The sequence below is a fragment of the Solanum stenotomum genome, chromosome 2 (assembly GCF_019186545.1).
Source record: "Solanum stenotomum isolate F172 chromosome 2, ASM1918654v1, whole genome shotgun sequence".
NCBI lineage: Eukaryota > Viridiplantae > Streptophyta > Magnoliopsida > Solanales > Solanaceae > Solanum > Solanum stenotomum.
In genome coordinates this window covers 11,815,369-11,835,177 of record NC_064283.1, presented here as the reverse complement: position 1 = coordinate 11,835,177, position 19,809 = coordinate 11,815,369, and the positions used below count along the sequence as shown (strand labels likewise).

Sequence of the window (19,809 nt, the reverse complement as noted above, 5' to 3'; positions counted from 1 at the left end):
GATATTGTATAGCATGCCTGTATCCTTTAGTTTAGGCTTCTACCACCTTATGGATAATAAACTCTGTGCTCAAAAAAGTTCTGTCGTGAATATAAACAACACAAATATAGTACCTTAACAAGTGTTTTCTGGTTCTTGTCATTAATGTGATAATTAACTCCATAATGAGCATGTTTTCATCTAAATTGTTCCTCGTCTCATCTGTATTCTTCGTATTCAGAAGCTACACTTGGTACATAAGTTCATTTGCAACACAAGTGCCATTGTTTTTGACTTCTATTACAGATCAAACTGATGGAGTGGGTATTCACTTTTACTTTTTGCTTCTGACCCCAGGATGAACCAACAGGAAATGACAGAGTAGTTGTTGAACACTGTAACATAATTGAGACGAGCTTTTGGAAAGAACATCCAAGAATACTCGATGAGGAGGAATCATTGCTAACAATTTTACGGCCACATAGCAATAAAATGCTTCGATTGTCTTGAAGTTGAGGAGCTGCTACCTAAGTTATTAACCATATCAAGTTTTAATCACATTAGAAAAATAGTTCCAAACTTTGTCAAATATGCAGATTAGCCATTTGATTTTGATTTATTCCCTTCACTCCTTTTTCTTCTTTTAGAGATTTGTCTAACAAAACTCTCCTGTACATTGCAGTTCACTCAAGTTCATTTAGTAAACAAGATTTTTGTGTTGTATCACATTCTATATATGTTCTCATCTTCTTAGCATACGGTTGGGGACTCCTAAAACAGACATAAGTAATATGACATTGTTTGGAATTGGAGAATTAGCCTTCCATTCTTTTTGAAAAGTACTTCCATTACAAGAAGGAAAATGCAGCTCCTAGACTGAAGAATGTGTATAACATGATTGGTTAACGGTTTGTTGTGCTTCTGGGTGTAATTTCTCCAGTTTCTCAAGAAGGCTGAGAGAATCAAGAATAGCAAGCCCGTCAGAATGCTTAGCTTTATGTAAAATCCTTAGTTCTTTTAGATTGGGAGTTCTTCTTATGATTTCCACAGCAAAAGGAGATAAGTGAAGAGTTAGTGTTTGCAAGTTATTGAGAAACAGAGGATGTTCTCCAATACTATTATTTTCTGCCTCAAGAGGATTACATATATATATAGTGGTGATCTAATATCCACATGTCTTATCTCTGACATTGTCCAATTATCTACGGGGTGCTTCAACTCCGTATCTTCAAGACTTTGAAGAAATATGGTCTGTAGATTTCTCAATTTGGCTAGTGAAAGAGTTTCCTCAATTGTTGCAGCAACATATCTCAAATGTACAAGTTGAGGTATTACACAAGAGAAATCGTATTCAATTGATAATACATCCAACACCTTAAGCAACTTCAACTCTGAAACAATGGATAAATTCCTTTTTGAAAAATATGTTGGCCTTGAAATAAAGGTGCGGGTTATACTTGTAATACCACTGCTATGCCTTGTAGGATAAAATTCCTTCTCTTCAAGATCAAACTGAACGATCAGTCGCCGTTGATCATCTATGGCTTCTAAGCCATTCATGACTTGCACAACATTTTCAGTATGAGCTTCTCTTAGGCATAGTTGGCGAAGAAGATCGTGAATTTTGCAAGTTCTCATCATTCCATTATCCCCATGTTTACCCGGCCAACATTAAACTTCTATCAATTAACTCTTGTAGATACTCCTCTGTGACCACTTCTAACCTTTTATTGCTTCTTCCCCTTACAAATTCCTCAGCAATCCATAGCCTAATCAACTCGGAAACATTAATCTCTATGTTTTCTGGAAAACCTCCAACGTAGAGAAAACAAGCCTTCAAATATTGGGGTAAGTAATTGTAGCTCAAAGTAAGAATTGATTGGCACCGTTTGGATGCTGTACCAAAGAATGAGTTCAGATTTTCCTCAACTTTCTTCCAATTATCATACGTTGGGTCCATTTTTCCAACAAGTCCCGCAACGACAATAACCGAGAGAGGTAACCCTTGACATTGTTGTACAATATGCTTCCCTATTTCTATAAGTAGAGGAGGACACACATCTTTTTTGAACCATTTTCCAGTAAATAGATTCCAACTATCATCTAGAGTGAGAAAAGACTTGCAATGAGGCGGAAAATCAGGACAATTGACATAATCAGCTACATACTTGAGCCGAGTGGTTAATAGAATTCGGCTTTTATTGTCATCATTTGGAAATATTCTTTGCATTTGGTCCCAAGCCTCAGTACTCCAAAATTTTACAACAGGATGTTACAACATGATTGACCTATCAATAAACTATACATGACACATTCATTTTTAACAAAAAAAAAATGCAGGCTCCTAGACTGAAGAATGTGTCTGCTCATTGACTTGAATTTTAGAATGCAGACTTGAGCCATCTGGAATCCCCAATGGTGCATTTTCACATGAACAGTTATCAACATTGAATAATTCCCACTCTTTGATACCACATCTATCCAATGCAGATATCAACCTTTGTTTTTCCTTCTCAGCTGGATATTGTCCATCTGGGCTGACAAGAACTGCCCCAGTATATGACTGCCCTGCCACTCGTGCAGCTCCATGATAGTGAAACAGACCCCAGCTCAAATCATCAGAAACATCCACAATTGTCCAGAACTCGTTAGAAACGACTCCATTATCCAATACACTGAAGTGAAATGTTCCTGTAGCTTTTCCTCTTTTCACTCTATACTTGCGCCTTCTCCAGACTAGGTCTCCTTCAAGTGTTTTTACCTGGAAAACTGGTTCATACCAGAATGATCCTCTAGCTTTTCCCCGATAGAATAATTGGTACTGGCATGGAAATTGATCATAAGCTGGATTCTGCCCTGCTACAACGCGCCAACTCCATTCCAATGTCCCTAACCAACCAACAAAGAGGTCTTCAGCAATTTCAGTAGACAATTTCTCCCCTCGAAACTCTGCCATTGGAGTCACATAAGGCTTTTTAGGGATCTTTGCATCAAGTTCAAGACAATTATTCTTCTGTAGTACACAGAGAGAGAACTCTTCCAGGTATTTGCTCTCATATGAAGCAATACAGCGATAATTGCATACCTGATCTACAGGGCTGCAGTTGTTCAAGCATTGAAGTGCCTTCCGACAGTTAGGATCCAGTAGACAGTTCAATATCTGAGACCCGCAATTTGTCACCATGCAGTTCAAGGTGGAGAATCCTTTTGCTCTAAGGTTCTTCAGCGTTGAAACCGGTGTTATATAAGCATTAATTATAACTAATAAGCAGAACCGTATGTCATCAGAATTATGCCTTTCCCAAGCTTCAAACACTGTTCGGGTTATCTCCACAGATTCATCCAGTTTCTTAGATTGAGAGAATGGAAGTAAACTGCTAAATATGTCTCCCCTCTTTTTAGTTTCAACAAAACTTCCACCTAGCTTGTTTCTCAGTGCCAAAGAGGAATCAAAGCATATGATGTTTGGGACATTCTGGCTGTTAGACTGTATCCAGTTGACTGATCCTTCCTTTCTGACAGCAACGACCACCAAAATGTCAGCACGATCCAGCTCATTGCTGATGTGGTTGACAGTTTCATCTTCAGAAAAGACAATCATTTCAAATTCTTCATCAACCCATTTCAGTCTCTCTGCCTTGCATTTATAAAAGGAAGCAAAGTACAATTAATATGTATATTCTCATAACTGTGAAGGGAAGCAATGTTCTCACAAAAAACAAGCCTCGTTATTGTAGTGTTGGGTGAATATTTCAATGAGCATAAGGACGGACCTCTTTCATACTACGAACGTTTCTAGCATAAAGCTTATGAGGCCAGACAGTTTACATAAGTGATTGGTCATCCAGTTTTTCCATAATATAGAAGTTCTCTTAAAGAAAAAATGCATCTTTTCCACAATATAAAAGTTGTTCATGCACATTACATTTCTTCCCTTTTCCTCTACGTATTGCTTTTCCCTTTCTTTTCTCTGGTAACTAGAATGTTTCCGTTTGCCAGATTATCTAGTTATACTGAGAATCTCATAATTTCATTCCTGTAAGTAGCTGAACCAGCAGTGGATATTGCTCATCATCAAATTTACAGGATGATGAAGCAGCAAAACAGAATTTCAGCCGTCTATCAACTAGTAGCATGAGTAACATATTTTTGTCCATTTGTTTAGTTTCTTGTTTCTATTATACTCAAAAGACCAGCTTCAAATTGTGAAAGCTTCCTAGTTTACTTTCCAATAAGAATATCAGAAAGAACAAGTAGAAATGCTCTAACACCCTTGTTCTAACCTATTTTGCTCGAACTCATAAAAAATGCCTCAGGATCCTCCAAAGGTAATGCATTTGCACTGAGACTTAACCATCAAGGACAAATATGTATCCAAAATTGAATGGCAAGGACAAATATATCAAAAAACTATTACGAGGGCTAAATATAACCTTTTTATGAGAGTAAAGGTGCAAATTGACCCTTTTCCACTAAAGGAATGATATTGTGTTTCTATATTCAGTAACAATTTAACTTTAAAATAGGACAATTTATCCATGATTTACAGCCACAAATTTCAAAAGTATTTATCTTTTTCTTAAACTCTGTATCCAGTTAAACACATTCACATGAAATTGGGATGAAAGGAGTAATCGATTTCTAGAAAATAGTTAACTCTGTATATAATTTTCGAGTTGAAGAAAGTAATCGGAGTTGCAAAATACTCACAGTGTGAAGCATGACGTCAAGCCAAGGAGTAGACTTGAGAGGGCTAACACTACCCTCTCCAACAATCCCAACTATTCTCACCGGACCCGTCTTTTTCTCTGCTTTATCCATGTCCGCCGCAGCTACGATTCTCCCACCACCAGTAATTTTCCGGCAAAGAAAAGAAGGAAACATGGACCCGTTAATTTTCCGGCAGTGGAGAAGAAAAGGGTTCAGATGTCCGGCGACATTCAACCTCCGTTTAATCGGAAATGTTGCCGGAGAATTGATGGAGGAGGACGATAGTGCTACGTTTACAATCATGGTTGATTAAAAAATGGGTAAGTGGGTCGGGTTTTTATAGTTTGTATATAAGAATTAAATTTTTCCATATATTTTTTAATTATTTTGAATTGTCAATTAATGTGATTTATATTACTTTTTACGTAGTTTATAAATATATAAATTTTATTTTAAAAAATTGAAAATTTCATTCGTTTTAAATTGTTTGACTTTTGAAAAATAAAAAGAGTCACGGACAAAAGAAGTATAGACTATAGGTTTTTTGGAAGTTGCTCGATGTTTCACCCAAAGAAAATTCCACACAAATCACAATGTGTAGGACATATACTAGACACACAAATAAAATAATTAAATTTAATTGATAAATAAAATATGACGGATTACAAATTACTTATTAAAATTATTGAATAAAGCATATACATCGACTTATTTTATTGACCATCTTTCATGTCGATCGACTAAAGAATCTTACAAATCGATGGGATTGACTAGTAAAGCTTCGATCACAGATTTCACATTATTTTTTGGATCACTATATCCATCTTGATTGTTCTTATAAACGACATCGATCAGACGTGTTAGGTTCACAACACGCATCAAGATTTTAGTTGGCATAGAATCGGTAGACTTAAAGCACTCTTTATTCAAATCCTTCCATGCATTTTCAGCTATTTCAGAAAGTTGTGCACTTGCTTTTTCCACAGATAAATTGTTTTCTTGCATATAACATTCTATTCTTGTAACAAGTTGTACTTTTTCTTTCTCAATCTATAAGAAAAAAAATAAAAATAAAATATATATATATATATATATATATATATATAATTCATCATGAGAATTAGGGGTGTTCACGGGTTGATTTGAATCGGTTATTGATCAAAATCAAAACCAAACCAACTTAATCGGTTTTAAAAGTATCAAAACCAAACCAAATATAATATACATTTATCGGTTTCGGTTTGGTTTGGGTCGGTTATTCGGTTATTAACCTTACACAAAATTAAAAGAAACAATTCATTCAAAATGTGAAAAAAGAGACAATAATCCATTCAAAACGAAAAATAGTTAGAATGACTTAAATTACCGAACTTTCAATCACTAAATTAACTATCAATAAAGCTTTAAAATTCACTATATTGGTCTAGAAGGAAGAGACAATAACATTTTTAGTCCCACAAAGAATTGTCATAGACACTCATATACATGAAACTAATAAGATAAATGTTTTCACCTTGGACATTTTTGCTTTCAATAATTAAATTATAAAGAAAATTTAATGAAAACATATATAAGATCTTTAAAATTGTTTATAAAAACAATATATTAAGTATGTATATTAATAAAATATATGTATATAATTCATCGGTTTGATTCGGTTATTTCTTCGAATTTTTTCAATAAAACCATAACAAAACCAAATACTATTGGTTTTCAAAAATCTAAAACCAAACCAAACCAAACCCAAATAAAATCATTTTATTTTATCGATTTGGTTTGGTTTTTGATTTGGATCGATTTTTATCTAAACCGTGAACACCCCTAATGAGAATCTTATAAAAAATCACTACTAAAAATAATGAAAAAAAATCCATTATGGGGTAGGTCCAAATAATTAAGAGAAAATCGATTTTGTCGGCCAGTTTTTATTTTTATTTTTTTAAAAAAATAAATAGATGACCATGGGGTATCTATCGAGTTTCTTTTCGCGCAAAAATATATATTTTTAAAAAAATTGACGCAATCCTTCGATTTTTAGTATTTTTTTTTTTTTACAAAATCGAAGGATAGGATCAATTTCTGAAGTGTAAAATTGAAGTTGAAGATTATAAATAAAAACTATGAAAATATTTTAGTAAAGATCATGTGTGGTCAAGATGTAGAATTATCCAAAATCATAGAAAATACTTGAATTTGATTTCAAGTAGCTACATTTTTTATGTATATTTCTAAAAGACTGACCATGTCTGTCGTTTTTTCATAACCAACCGACGAATAACCATTCTTGTCCATCGATTTCATAAAGGTGACAAAACCAACAAAAACCAACCGACAAAGTCGATTATGTGTCGATTAAAACCGACGAATAACCATCCCTGTCCATCAATTTCATGAAAGCGACGAAGACAAAATCAATGATGCACAATTTGTCATTTTAAAAAAAAAATGGCTCTGTCCATCTATTTTGACCCAATTTTTAGAAGTGAATGTTTATAATATGTTGGCAAACACATATGTAAAAATTGTACTCCGTCTGTCCCTAATTACTTGTCCACTTTTGAATTGACATAGTGAGTTTATCATTTTACCCCTATTAATTATGAAGTGGATGGATTAAAAATTTAAGATTTTCAAGAAATTATACCTTTTTCAAAGTAATTAATTAAGGGTATAATAGGTAAAATTATTTTGTCTTTTCTAGATTTGTCAAAATGAACAAGTAATTAGAGATAACTATAAAAGAAAAATTGAACAAGTAATTAGGTACAGAGGAGAGGAAGTATATGACAATACCTTATATAAGTAGCTATATCATCAATAACTCTACCAATTATTGCAGAAGCCACAAGAATTTTTGGTTTATTCATCATCCAATCAAATGTTTTCTTTGATCTTGATTTCATGCCCAATAATGATGTTGGTGCAAGTAGATAATAAGTTCCAGTAACCAATGCATTACCTAAATACTCTTTAAATGATGGAATTTTTCCTTCAAGAAACCACTCTGCTTCAATAGAGTAACTCTTCACAATTTCTTTCATCTATTCAAGAATTTTTTTTATAACATTTATTAAAATATAGTTGAAAAATTCATAAAATCAAAAGAAAATAATATTAGTGTTTTCAATTAATTGACATACTGCCTCTTTGACATAATGAACTCCATTGAATCTATCTTGTTCTAATTCGATTTCGATTTCATACTCGTTGAAGAGATCGAGAAGAGATGTATATATCGGTTTCATATAGTTTGGAAGTCGATCAACTTCACTTATATCCCACCTATAATCATACAAAAAAAAGGTTAATTGATTGTAGATATATACTCTCCATATAACAATTATTTGATATACTTTTTTTCTGTCTTTAATTTAATTTACGGAAAAGAGTCAAAAATACCCCTGAACTATTGGAAATGGATCAAATATACCCTCCGTTTGATTTTGGGGTCAAAAATACCCTTACCGTTAGTGTATTGGCTCACATTTACCCCTCAAAACTAACAGATGCCATGTCACTTGAAAAATCACATAAAACCATATTTTTTTTGCTAAAATCTTGGATTTTTGTTTTTGTAAACTTGTCAATTGTGTGGTGAAATCAAGAATGGCGAGTCCTGGGTCAGGGAGATTGGCTTTGACTCCGGTGAATCCGACCCCTATTTCTGGTTTAGGTAGGGTTTCGAAAACCCCTTTGACAGATGAAGTCATATGGAAGCGGCTCCGTGAAGCTGGATTTGATGAGGACTCTATTAAACGGAGAGACAAAATCAGCTCTTATTGCCTATATAGCCAAACTCGAAACTGAGGTTTGTTCACTTTGGGACTCATTAATTTACATTTTGATTGGTTAATTTGGGGGGAAGGGGGTGGGGGGGGGGGGGGGGCGATTTTACTGTCATATGCACTCATTCTTTTAGTTCTGTTCTTAGTTGTAGACGCCTAAAGGGAAAATACTTAGTTTTTAAGACTGATGTTTCTTTGGTCATGCGGCTTTAGCGTTGCGGTGTGTTTGTTATAGCAAAATATGTTTTCCTGGAAGTATTTCATTACCTTACATTGTAGAAAATGAAATAATTTTTCACGGATAACATTGTTTATGTAAACCATCTTCTTCCATATTAAATGTACCTATAGTTTGATTTGCTCAAGTTCCCTTCTTGTAATGTTCTCTTTGCCCCTTCAAATATAATTTGACTGAACAGATGGACCAATCCTAAAAAGTTAGGCTTCTACTGTCTATTTTTGTCCATTTGAATTTCCAAGTCAGCAAAAAAATATGATTTTATATGATTTTTTAGGTGACATGGCATCTGTTAGTTTTGAGGGGTAAAAGTGAGCCAATACACTAACGGTAAGGGTATTTTTGACCCCAAAATCAAACGGAGGGTATATTTGATCCATTTCCAATAATTCAGGGGTATTTTTGACCCTTTTCCGTTTAATTTATGTGACATACCGGTCCACGACTTCTGTAAATATAATTAGTTCATCAAGAGTTCCATAAGAGTCATATGTGTCATCAATTACAGAAATCATAGCTATGCATTTTGCAAGCATAACTCTAGCTTGAGAGTATTGTGGTTCAAAGTACACACCAACTGCCCAAAAAAAACATTCCACCATTCTGTCTCTCACATATGAAAGTTTTGATGCAAAATCCAAATCTTTCCACCACCTTCACAATAAACAAGAGTAGTGTTTAGTTAACTTAATATATAATACGTTTTAATTTATTTGTCCTATTTTAACTTGACATAAGAGTTTATATACGAAAGTTAAAAAGATTTTTGAATCTTCAGATCTTAGTATAAAAATATGTCAAATGTACCAAAATATACGTTCTTTAATCTTGTGATCTTAAACATGTCACATGAAAATTTGAAATTAAAGAGTTGTTAAAAACACGAAAGAATTAATTAATATTTTTTTTAAAACAAACTAAAAAGAAAAGTAGGACAAACAAATTAAAACAACTTACTGTGTGAGTTCACTAAGCTCTTCCTTGTGTAGCACTTGTAACAAATTGTAATCTAATTTGGCAAGCCTTAGTAGCTTTTCATTTCTTGATTCACATTCTTCATATATTGAAATGTTAATATGTGCCTCAGCTCTTGGGATTCCTCTATGAAGAGATTGCATAAGGACATGTGCTACTTGTTTTTCAAGAGTAGAATCCAATGTATGTGTTATCCTCTCAAGATGGATTTTGCAAAAATAAGTGCATCTTCTAATATGTCATCACCATGTTTCCTAACATGTGTTGCTTCATACAAACTTAACAAGCCCTTTGCATTTGTAACTAGAGTTTTCTTGAATTCTCCATTGTTGTCCTTGAATTGGTTGAAATAATCTAATTCACAAAGTATATATCGTTATGTCAGAGTTACTGTTGGATGTGTGAACAAAGTCTCATCCTTATATTGATAATTGGAAAGACAAAAAAGGCGTGATGATATTAAGAGTATCTTCAGGCTGACAAAACGTAAGACGTTCAGTATAGAAACATACCGGAAGAGATTGGATATCCATGTTGCCTAAACAATTGAAAATATAATGCAATCTTGTATAAATCATCTTCTTCATGAATGACATTTTGATCAAACATCTTGCTTAGTTGATCTTCAATCTTCTTCTCAAAGTGATAATAAATACCAAGACGTTCAAGAGTGTCAATCAAATGAATATTTTGTTCAATGTCATTGCTAGTAGTAGTAGTGCTTATTATCATGTGCTTCACTTCTTCTTTCAAACCGTCAATCTCCTCTATAACTTTCTCGGAGATCTATATAGACAAATAAACAAAATAACAATATTTAATCATTTATACGGTATGCAATTAAGAAATAACAAGACAACATACGTCGTTATAAAGAGACTTGACTGTATACATATATTTACCTGATTATTCCGAGTAGAAATGCTAAAAATATTCCCCCATAGACTAGGAGAAAAATTAGCCTCTAGACGAAAAATCCCAATGGTTTACATTTCCAGCCAATGAAGTCATTGTTGCTAGCTAGCTATATTGTGATAATACTTTAAAAAATCTGAAGAAAATTATAAATAATTTAAAATGTGAGAAAACACTTTTTAGAAATTGAAGAAATGTTAGACAGCATGCCATTTAAAGATTCTATCTAGGAGTTGTATATATTGTTGTATTATTTATTTATTTGCAAAGTATTATTGTATATGAATTTTCTTATATAATTAATTTCATCAATCCTTTTTATGAGCTCAAAACTATGATATACATCTAGTTTATACGTATAACATTTGTCTAACGTATGCTTTTCTGGCTCTTAATATTTTAATATAACTCATTTATATTTGAAGTGTACTTTTTTTTTCCTACTCTAGTATAGAGGAGGAAAACTACTTCTTTTAAACATGGTTTTTTTTTTCAATTTTCAAGATTGAAATATTTTATTTTTTTTTATAAAAGAGGAGTATTTGAGGCTTATCTTTAATATATAATGCAATAGTTAGGCTATCCATAGGGGCGGAGCTAGGGTGTACCTTGATGGCTGGTTTTAGGGGTGGGCATAAATATTAGAAAACCAGAAAATCGAATCGAACCGTACTAATTTGGTTTTTCGGTTCGGTGTTGGTGTTATTTTTTCGAAAGTTCGATTCTTCGGTTTGGTGTTTGGTGTAACGGTCTCAAAACTTCGGTGCATCGAAGAATCGAATTTTTGTTTTAAATAAAATAAAAATTAAAAATATTTATATATATATATATGAGCATTCTCTTAACTAAAAACTAAAAATTCAACTAACAATTAAATCACTCATGAACAAATCAATGTAACAACAAATGTACAATTCAATAGTTAACTTCAAATATTAATTTTCAAGAGAAACTCAAACATATTTCTACCAATGTACATTATGTAAAGGAACCGTCTTCGTACTTGTTTTTCTCGAGAAATAGTGCTTGAAAGGTTAGGTTGCTGTAATATATATATATATATAATTGGATAATGAATTAGAAGGACGATATGACAACTTGTGTATATGAAAATGGTGGGGATAAATTGTTGTGGGTTTGTCTGGGTAATGACAGTAACATAATTGAGGAATAATTATGGCATAGTATTGGTCAAGAATTGAAAGTTAATATGTGGTGTAGGAAATTGTTACGTATTTGAGAAGAATGGATATGATAAATATTGACAATTGAGTTAGTTATTACCATCATATAGTAATAGATTGAATATTGAATAGGTCAGGTTATTACTTATGGCATAGGTGTTAAGAGTTAGCATGGTTCTCGCCACTAGTTCATCACCAGTTAGCTTCCATTTTTAATTAATATTATTTTATTATCATAATATAATATATTGAGATAGGTAATTAAATATTATATTATTCGAATATCATTAAAGTTATGCTAATTGGAGGAATTAAGACTTACTCTTACATTTGAACTTTAGGAAATTGATTAAAGAATTAGGTAAGTTTTTGGGTCTAGCTAGTCTAGACATAGAATAATATGAGTGTTTATAGACTCGTTAACTTACAAATTATGCATATATACTTGATAGATTGGAAAGGTTCGGAGGCATTGAGGAAGGGAAAAGTATTGGAGAAGTAGCTTGTTTCACTTCGATTCTTCGGTGGAGGTAGGTTATGGTTTATTCTATTTGATAGATAGACTCTTAATAGTGATTGATATGCATTGAATGATATTGTGAAGTTCTCTATGTACTTGATTGTGTGATTGTTTAGCTTGGTTGTGTGGTTTGTGATTGGTCTGAAATCCTTAGACCGTGAAATTTATAATCTTGAACCCTCTCTATCGAAGTGATGCCTTGAATAAAGAAGGCTTGATGAAATATTGTTAATGAATTGAAAAGTGGTGATAATAAATGATAAATTAATGATATTATTGGATCGGAGTGTCACGTTCCGACACGGTATAATTAAAGGAAAAAGATATTGAATTAACTTAATGTACTCAATCTCAAAAAACTCAATTCCCAAATTAGTGGTTTGGAGGCATGAGTCCTCATGTGTGATCTTGATATTGTTGACTGATTACGTACTTACTTTAGTGTTGTTGACACTGGTTCATGTGTTTGTTGTTTGCCACCTGCTAAGTGTCATAGTTGATTTTATACTATTATTCATTACATATTAGTTTCTATTTTGGGTTGGCCGATGATATCTACTCAGTACATGTTGCCCTGTACTGAGCCCTATATGTGTTTTTCTTTGTTTTCTTTTTGTGGAGTGCAGCGAGTGTATCAGTGACTTCGACTCTCCCTCAGCTCTAGCCGGTCTTCAGCACATTAGATTTCAGGGTGAGCTATTCCTTTTAGTTCGTGTTGGATTCTCTCAGTCATGGCATGATGTCCTTACATTTCGAACATGGACCATCTTATTTACTTATTTTGGTGTCTTTAATACTCTTAGACTTGGTATTTTGAGAACAGGTGTCCTTGATGTGATGACTTTCAGGTTTTGGGGATAATGGGTAATAGACTTTAGAGGTTGATTTGATTGGTTACATTTAACAAGTTTTGAACTTCCGCATTTTATTGTTGTTCGTGGTTGGATTATTAATATATGTTGGGGTTTGGATTTCTTGGCTCGCCCACTTAGGAGGTTAAGTGTGGGTGCAACTCACGACTCATTTTGGATCGTGACATGTTGAGTGAGAGTTAATCATAATTATGAAATATTTTGTGTTGAAAGTTTTAGTATTGTTGTTGATAAAAAAAATTAGCTATAAGAATTTGTGTTAAGCACGAGTCCAAATATTGAGATCCTTTTGTAAAAGAATTATTCATGATCTAATAATTTTTATTGGAGTAGTTTGTATTAAAATTTATATATGCTCATGCTCATAATCATAAATTCTCATTCTATTTTCTCTTTTGCTTTATTCATAATCAACAATAGCTTTGAATTCAAACTTCAAGATTTATCTCGCCATTATTTTAATAAGTTTGCGATTTGTAGTTTCAAGTGTATATAATCATGCATTGTACATTCACTTAACTGACTATTAAATATAGGGAAAAAGTTCAAACACACCCTTAACATATTAGAAATGTTAAAAAAATGTCCTCCTTCAACCTATTGGGTCATAACTTATCCTTTTTTCCACCTATTGGGTCAAAGATGTCCTTAACGTATTAGAAATTATTCAAAAATGTTCTCCTTCCACCTATGGATCAAAATACCTTTAATCTATAGAATGGTTCAAATTTGTCATTCCATCTACCTATTAGATTAAAAGAAAAATCCATTATCATATTAGAAATGACTCAAAAATATTTTCTAATTCTAGTAATACATGTTAACATTTTTTTTACTTTACTTTGACAATTATTTTAGTTTTCTTTTGATTCGTATTTTATTTTTTTACTTGTTTGTCTAAATACTTGTCTTACCTAATATACGTATTTGCTCTAAATAAAATATATGAACTAAAGTGTGAATTAACCCGAATGTATGTTGTAAAAAAACATTGTCTTAGTCACGGAGAAAGAGGAATTTCATTATGTATGCCCATAATAAGATATTTTTTGTTAAATTATTTTTGAGTGTAAATATAGTATCACTTAACATAATTGATACAAAAATCTCAATAATTTTAAAAGACTAAAATTGTTAGATAATATATATATATATATATATATATATATATATAAAAGATGCTAATAGAAGTAAAATGAATTAAAAAATTAAATTTTAAATTTATTCAAATTAAAAGGCTAAAAAGAATTTTTAAAAATATTTTAATATCATAAAAATATTATATTTATTATTAAAATATAGTAAGATCGTACAAAATGTGGGCATATTAAATATAGTATTTATAGTTGATAAGCATAGTTTTAGGTAGAAAGGAGGACAAATTTGAACTATTTTCAATAGGTTAAGTGTATTTTTTATTCAATAGGTAGAAGAATAGTATTTTTGAACCATTTTTATACGTTAAGGGCATTTTTGAGTCAATAGATAGAAGGAGCGCATTTCTAAACCATTTATAATACAGTGAGGGCATTTTTTAACCTTTTCCCTTAAATATATCATAATATTTAAGACTTTGAAATTATTAAAGTTACAACTATTAAATCTTTATTTATTTGTAATAGATAGCAACTTCTAATATTTAGTACTTTAGAATTGAATAAAGTTTTGCTTTTTAAATCTTTCCTTATTTCAACTATTTAGAAGTCCTACAATTAAGACTTTCAAAATCAACATTTTACCCTACATAAACTTAAATTATAGCAAACAAAATAAATAAATAAAAGAATTAAAGATATTAAAAAAAGAGGTTCACATTTTTTTAAATAACTTTTTAACTTTCATATATGAAATTCTTATCTTTTAGTAGATATAATATTTACAAATGCCTTAAATCTTTGATTCGGACAGGAATGACTGTCTACTTTGGGCCCAAGAAGTAAACAGAATGAGCTCGGTTGCCTCTCTTCTACACTTCTTTTTCTCCATGTATGTTCTGCATGCGCTTCATGTGTCATTGGCGCTTTGCTCTCCTCTTATTCTTCATTGGATGATTTAGATCAATTTCAACGTTCTTTCCCAATTAAGATCGAAAAGGTTGTATCACATCGAGATGTGATCATTTTCCACCCTTAATAAAATAAGAAATTGTTCATCTCCTGTTAAATTTTTGGGTCCTTCATCTGTCTGAATCGAAACCCGACTAAGCCATCGTTCTAACAATCTAAATTGCTATTTTAAAATTATTTTGTTCTTCTTGAACACACGAACACGTAAAAAAATATAAAGAAAGAAAAACAACTACGAGCTCTTTTTATATATTAAAATGTTAATATTGTGATATAAATATTTGAGCTTAATTATAATTTTGTCAAAATTGTTCTCGTAGACTAAAATAATACTTAAAAAAGCATTTGACAACTTACAAGACTATTTCTAAAAGGTAAAATAGTTTGATGGACCCTTGTACTTGTATACCTTTATACTTTGAAACCTTTTATTTAATCATTTACCAACTGAACCCTTAAACTCAATGAAACTCAACATTTTAAACCCCTTTGGCATTGTGTGAACTTCAAACGCACAATAAAAATTACATTGCATTACCCACATCAGATTTTATATGGCATGTCACTTATTATTTAATTTTATAAAATAAATTATTATTTTCTTCTTTTTCACTCCATCTACATCTTCATATCACTTGACCAACACGTGTAAAACCATTTTCTCCATGGATGCCAATGAATCACCATTAAAGTATTTCAATATATTATAATATTTATACACAACTTTATCCAACATACTTCAACTAATTTACATTCAACAATTACTTTTATCCTTTCAAAATTAACGGATCTTTGTCACTTTACCCTAGAAAATGGAAAAGAAAGACAAATCAAAAACAATAACAGATTTAAAGATGGAGCATTAAAATTGCTTACAATTTTAACAACAAAAAGAGTTCAAAATACTCATTAGGCATATTTCTTCTGTTGATTTGGATATTGCACCAATTTTCTCGATTTTCCTTTGCTCATTTTGTTCTCATTTTTTGTGCGATCTCATTTCTAATTTGGAAAAGAGAAAATAGAAAAGAAAAAAGAGAAAAAGAACTGGAAAGGAGTGGAGGAAGTGAGAACGAAAGGAATGGGGGATTGGGTGAGGGAAGATTGGGGAAGGTGAAAGAAATGGGGAGGGGGTGGGGAAGGTGAAAGAAATGGGAGGGGAAAGAAAGAGTGAAGTTAACTTTTATTTTGTTCTTTTTATTGTATTTTCCTTTTTTTAAAAATTATTTTTAGTCTAAATTTTTATTTTCACACTCCTTTTTTGTGTGAGATCACGTATTTATGTCAACTCAACAATTAAGGTGCCACATAAGTTTGGTCAATGGTCAGAAGGGTTTAAGATGTTGTATGTTATTGAGTTGAAGGGTTCAGTTGACAAAAAGGTAAGTAGAAAGGTTCAAAATACAAACGCATATAAGTAAAAGGGTCTATCAAACCATTTCGCCTTTCTAGAATAACGATACTTCTTTCTTTTTTGTTTTGTTGCATTAATTTGTCAAAGAAAAGCATAATATAAAATGGTTTTCAATTTTATTTTTTCATTTTACATAAAAAGTTTATTTGACCCAATAATTTTCAACATGAGAGAAAACATTTTTAGAAACTTTAATAATGTAGAGCCGCCCTCTATAAATTAGTTACTATAAACACATTACCTTACTTTTAAACTTTCTTTTAAGTTAAATTCTTATTATTATTATCAATAAATAAAAGAAAACCTCAAAGAGACGAGTACAAGCAGAGGTGTTAGACTTTATTTTACTAATCTTAATAAGATAACAAATCTCTACTAATTAACAAGCCTGAAGAACATAAAAACTAGAGAAAATTAGGTATTCTATGATCATCACGGATAATTAGTTTATAATACTCTATGATGATGTTACAAATGAAGTGTTGACACCCACTTTTGACCCTCCACAATATAAATTAATCATCGAGCTTCTCCAATTTCAAACGATTTAAAATAATTAGTTTTATAAAGTTTCCAAAAAATAATAATATAGTTTGCAAGATTTTTTGTAATAGTTTTGTCACTTTTCATAAATTTTATATGATGTATATGTTTTACATAATGATGTATATAATTAGTATATTTTATGATTATTCGAAAATCGTCAAAAAAAAAAATAATAATAATAATTATATTTTAAATATTAGGGATGGTTATAGTTTTGAGTTAATAAGTTTTATGAAATTCAAAATACTTTCAAGTTATTTTTTTTTAGTAATTTTATCACTTTTTAATAATAAGTATGTATATTTTTGCAATCACGCTATTTTATAAATATTTGAAAATTATCACAAAAGATTTTACATTTTAGTTAAAGATTTTATTAATTTGCTTTAAGTTATAGCTATAATTTCGAGTTAATTAGTTTTGTATTTGAATTAATTAGTTTATAATTAAATTCATTATTTTATTTTATTTTTATTTTATTTCGTTGAGATTAAGAAGCTCATTAATTAATTTATATTAACTCATCTTGTTTAAATTTTAATCAAATTCACCGATTAAATTCAATTGGCTATAATTTTAATCAAATGAGTTAAATTGTCAATTCAAATTTAACCTCCCCCCTTACTTCACACTAATCCATTTGTGATAAACTGACCTGGGCCCTATTTGTAAATTCTGGCAGCCCAACTCATTTTGTCCAATTCTTATTTCCATTCCCTTCAGCCAATCCCACTCAGCAGCCCACCTAAAGAAACCCATTCCAACAATATTCTACATACACTACAATGATCCAAACATACGAACAGCAGCCCAAACAAAATGACCCCTGCGTTCTCTGTCGTCTTCACCATCACGTGAATACACTGAAAAAAATCAGAAACGTCAATAACAGCTTGCAAACGTCAACAATAGCTGCCCTCACCAAACCATTCCAGCAACTCCCACATCCTATCTCTGCAACAACCGCCCATTTTGATCTTTTCCACCCGGATTTTAGGGGATTTTGGTTGAATTTCCATACAACAACAGCTTTTCCTTACCCTTGGGGGGAAAATTGAATTGATTTGGTTGGGGAATTCCAGTTTTGCCCCAAGTTTCTATTCGTTTTCTTCCCCCAAATCTGCCCTAATTTCCTAGCTATATATACTCTCTATTATTCACTGTAAAGGGGGAAGAAAAAAAAAAAAAAGTTAGCAAGAACTTTCAGAGTAAAAGAATTACTAAGCTGAGACGGTCGTAGAAGAAATACACCTTAACTGTATATTTTCTTTTCTTTCCGTGTTCGTGGGGATTGCTAGGAGTCATAGGAACTCCCGAAGTTTACGGTGGTGGTGAAGTCGCTGACCCCCTGTTCATTCGTCTCAGTTTAGCTGCACGGAAGAAGGTAATGCTCTCCCCTTTTTTCTCTACCTCAGAATAATTTTATTCGATGTTGGGAAAGCCTCGAGATATAAATGGTTCTCTGTTAAGTACTGATTCAGTGTTACTTTGATATGGTGTATTTGTTCTTAATCAATTTCAATGATTCAATCTTAAGATCGAGCTAATCCATGTTTATCACTGTTGCTTCCCTGCTTCTTTTATGGAATTGTCATGGCTATTTTGCTTCACGTGCACTTGCTGTGATGCTGTTGAATTTGCAATTTTGTTTTAGTTGTATTTCAACATTAGGAGTCCCTTTCATCTTGTTACTGCGATGTCGATTCAGAATCTTGGGATTAGTTAATATAGAGATCGAGTGTTGTTGTATCTATTGTCCATTAGAGAAAACGACTCATTCTTCTCTGTTCTAGCTTTTTTTTGTGATTGTCCTATTCCATAGCATAGTTGTTCGAGTCAGTTCTCATCGTCTTGTTGTTTAAAGTTTCTTATATCGAAGGTCGATTGGATGCTATGCTTAGTGTGTCTTTTGCTGCTCCTAAATAAATGTCAATTCCAGTCCTTTTATAGTTATGGCTCGTCGTTTTGGTCGATATTATCGTAATCACTGGTTCAAGTTTTTTTTTTGTGTCAATCAATTCAAGTCTTCCGACTAGGGAGGTTTGTCTTCAATGATTGACCTGCTTGCACTTGTTCTTTGGATTGGTCTTAGTTTGCTATGTTTAAAAGGTTATCTATGAATTTCAAGTTTGGTTAACACTCTGATTTCTTTAGTTACTATAATTTTTATTTATTTATTCTTTTTTTTTCTAATCCTCATTTCTTACTCTCGCAAGCTTGATTTAAACTCCTATAGTATCAAAAATCTGCATAGAGTGCTGTTTGGCGTGAATCTTTGCTCCCTTGGGCTTATTAATTTTTTTTTAGTTTACGTCTTGTTAGTGTTTTTTTTTTTAGTTTTGGATGAGTATGCAATTTACCCCCATGTTTCCATAATTGTTTATCATTGTTTTCCTCATGTGATCGCTACGGTCTTTTTCTAATGATTCACTGTTTCTCATTTGGTTCTCTTTGCAAAATTTGAGCTTAATTCTTAAACTTGAATAATTTACAAATGCTAATCTCTTTGTTTTACTTTATGTTTTGCATGTGAAACTCCATCCGAGTCCCTTTGGACTCATCTCTTGCATATCCTTGAGTTATTTCGAGTCAGCTTCATCTTGTT

The 19,809-nt window shown here is 31.8% G+C and overlaps 2 protein-coding genes and 1 pseudogene across 3 annotated transcripts in view; 1 reads left to right on the top strand and 2 right to left on the bottom strand.

The window, feature by feature from the left end:
* Nucleotides 1-821, top strand: part of LOC125855207 (tRNA(His) guanylyltransferase 1-like) — an 84,110-nt gene extending 83,289 nt beyond the window's left edge. The window contains exon 14 of one of the 2 annotated variants that reach the window (XM_049534899.1): nucleotides 337-821. In XM_049534899.1, coding sequence (XP_049390856.1) covers nucleotides 337-489 — 153 coding nt within the window. In that variant the 3' untranslated portion in view covers nucleotides 490-821. The remainder of the gene's footprint in view (nucleotides 1-336) is intronic. The other variant, XM_049534900.1, reaches the window with a different exon arrangement.
* A 1,486-nt stretch (nucleotides 822-2,307) lies between these two features.
* On the bottom strand, nucleotides 2,308-5,028 carry LOC125855204 (violaxanthin de-epoxidase, chloroplastic-like). The gene is made up of 2 exons (XM_049534896.1): nucleotides 4,690-5,028; nucleotides 2,308-3,616 (listed from the first exon to the last, which is right to left on the bottom strand). Exons 1-2 carry the CDS (start codon nucleotides 4,990-4,992, stop codon nucleotides 2,324-2,326), a joined length of 1,596 nt encoding a protein of 531 aa, XP_049390853.1. The 5' UTR covers nucleotides 4,993-5,028; the 3' UTR covers nucleotides 2,308-2,323.
* Nucleotides 5,029-5,439: 411 nt separating this feature from the next.
* On the bottom strand, nucleotides 5,440-10,698 carry LOC125855428 (vetispiradiene synthase 2-like; annotated as a pseudogene).
* Between the last annotated feature and the right edge of the window lie 9,111 nt (nucleotides 10,699-19,809).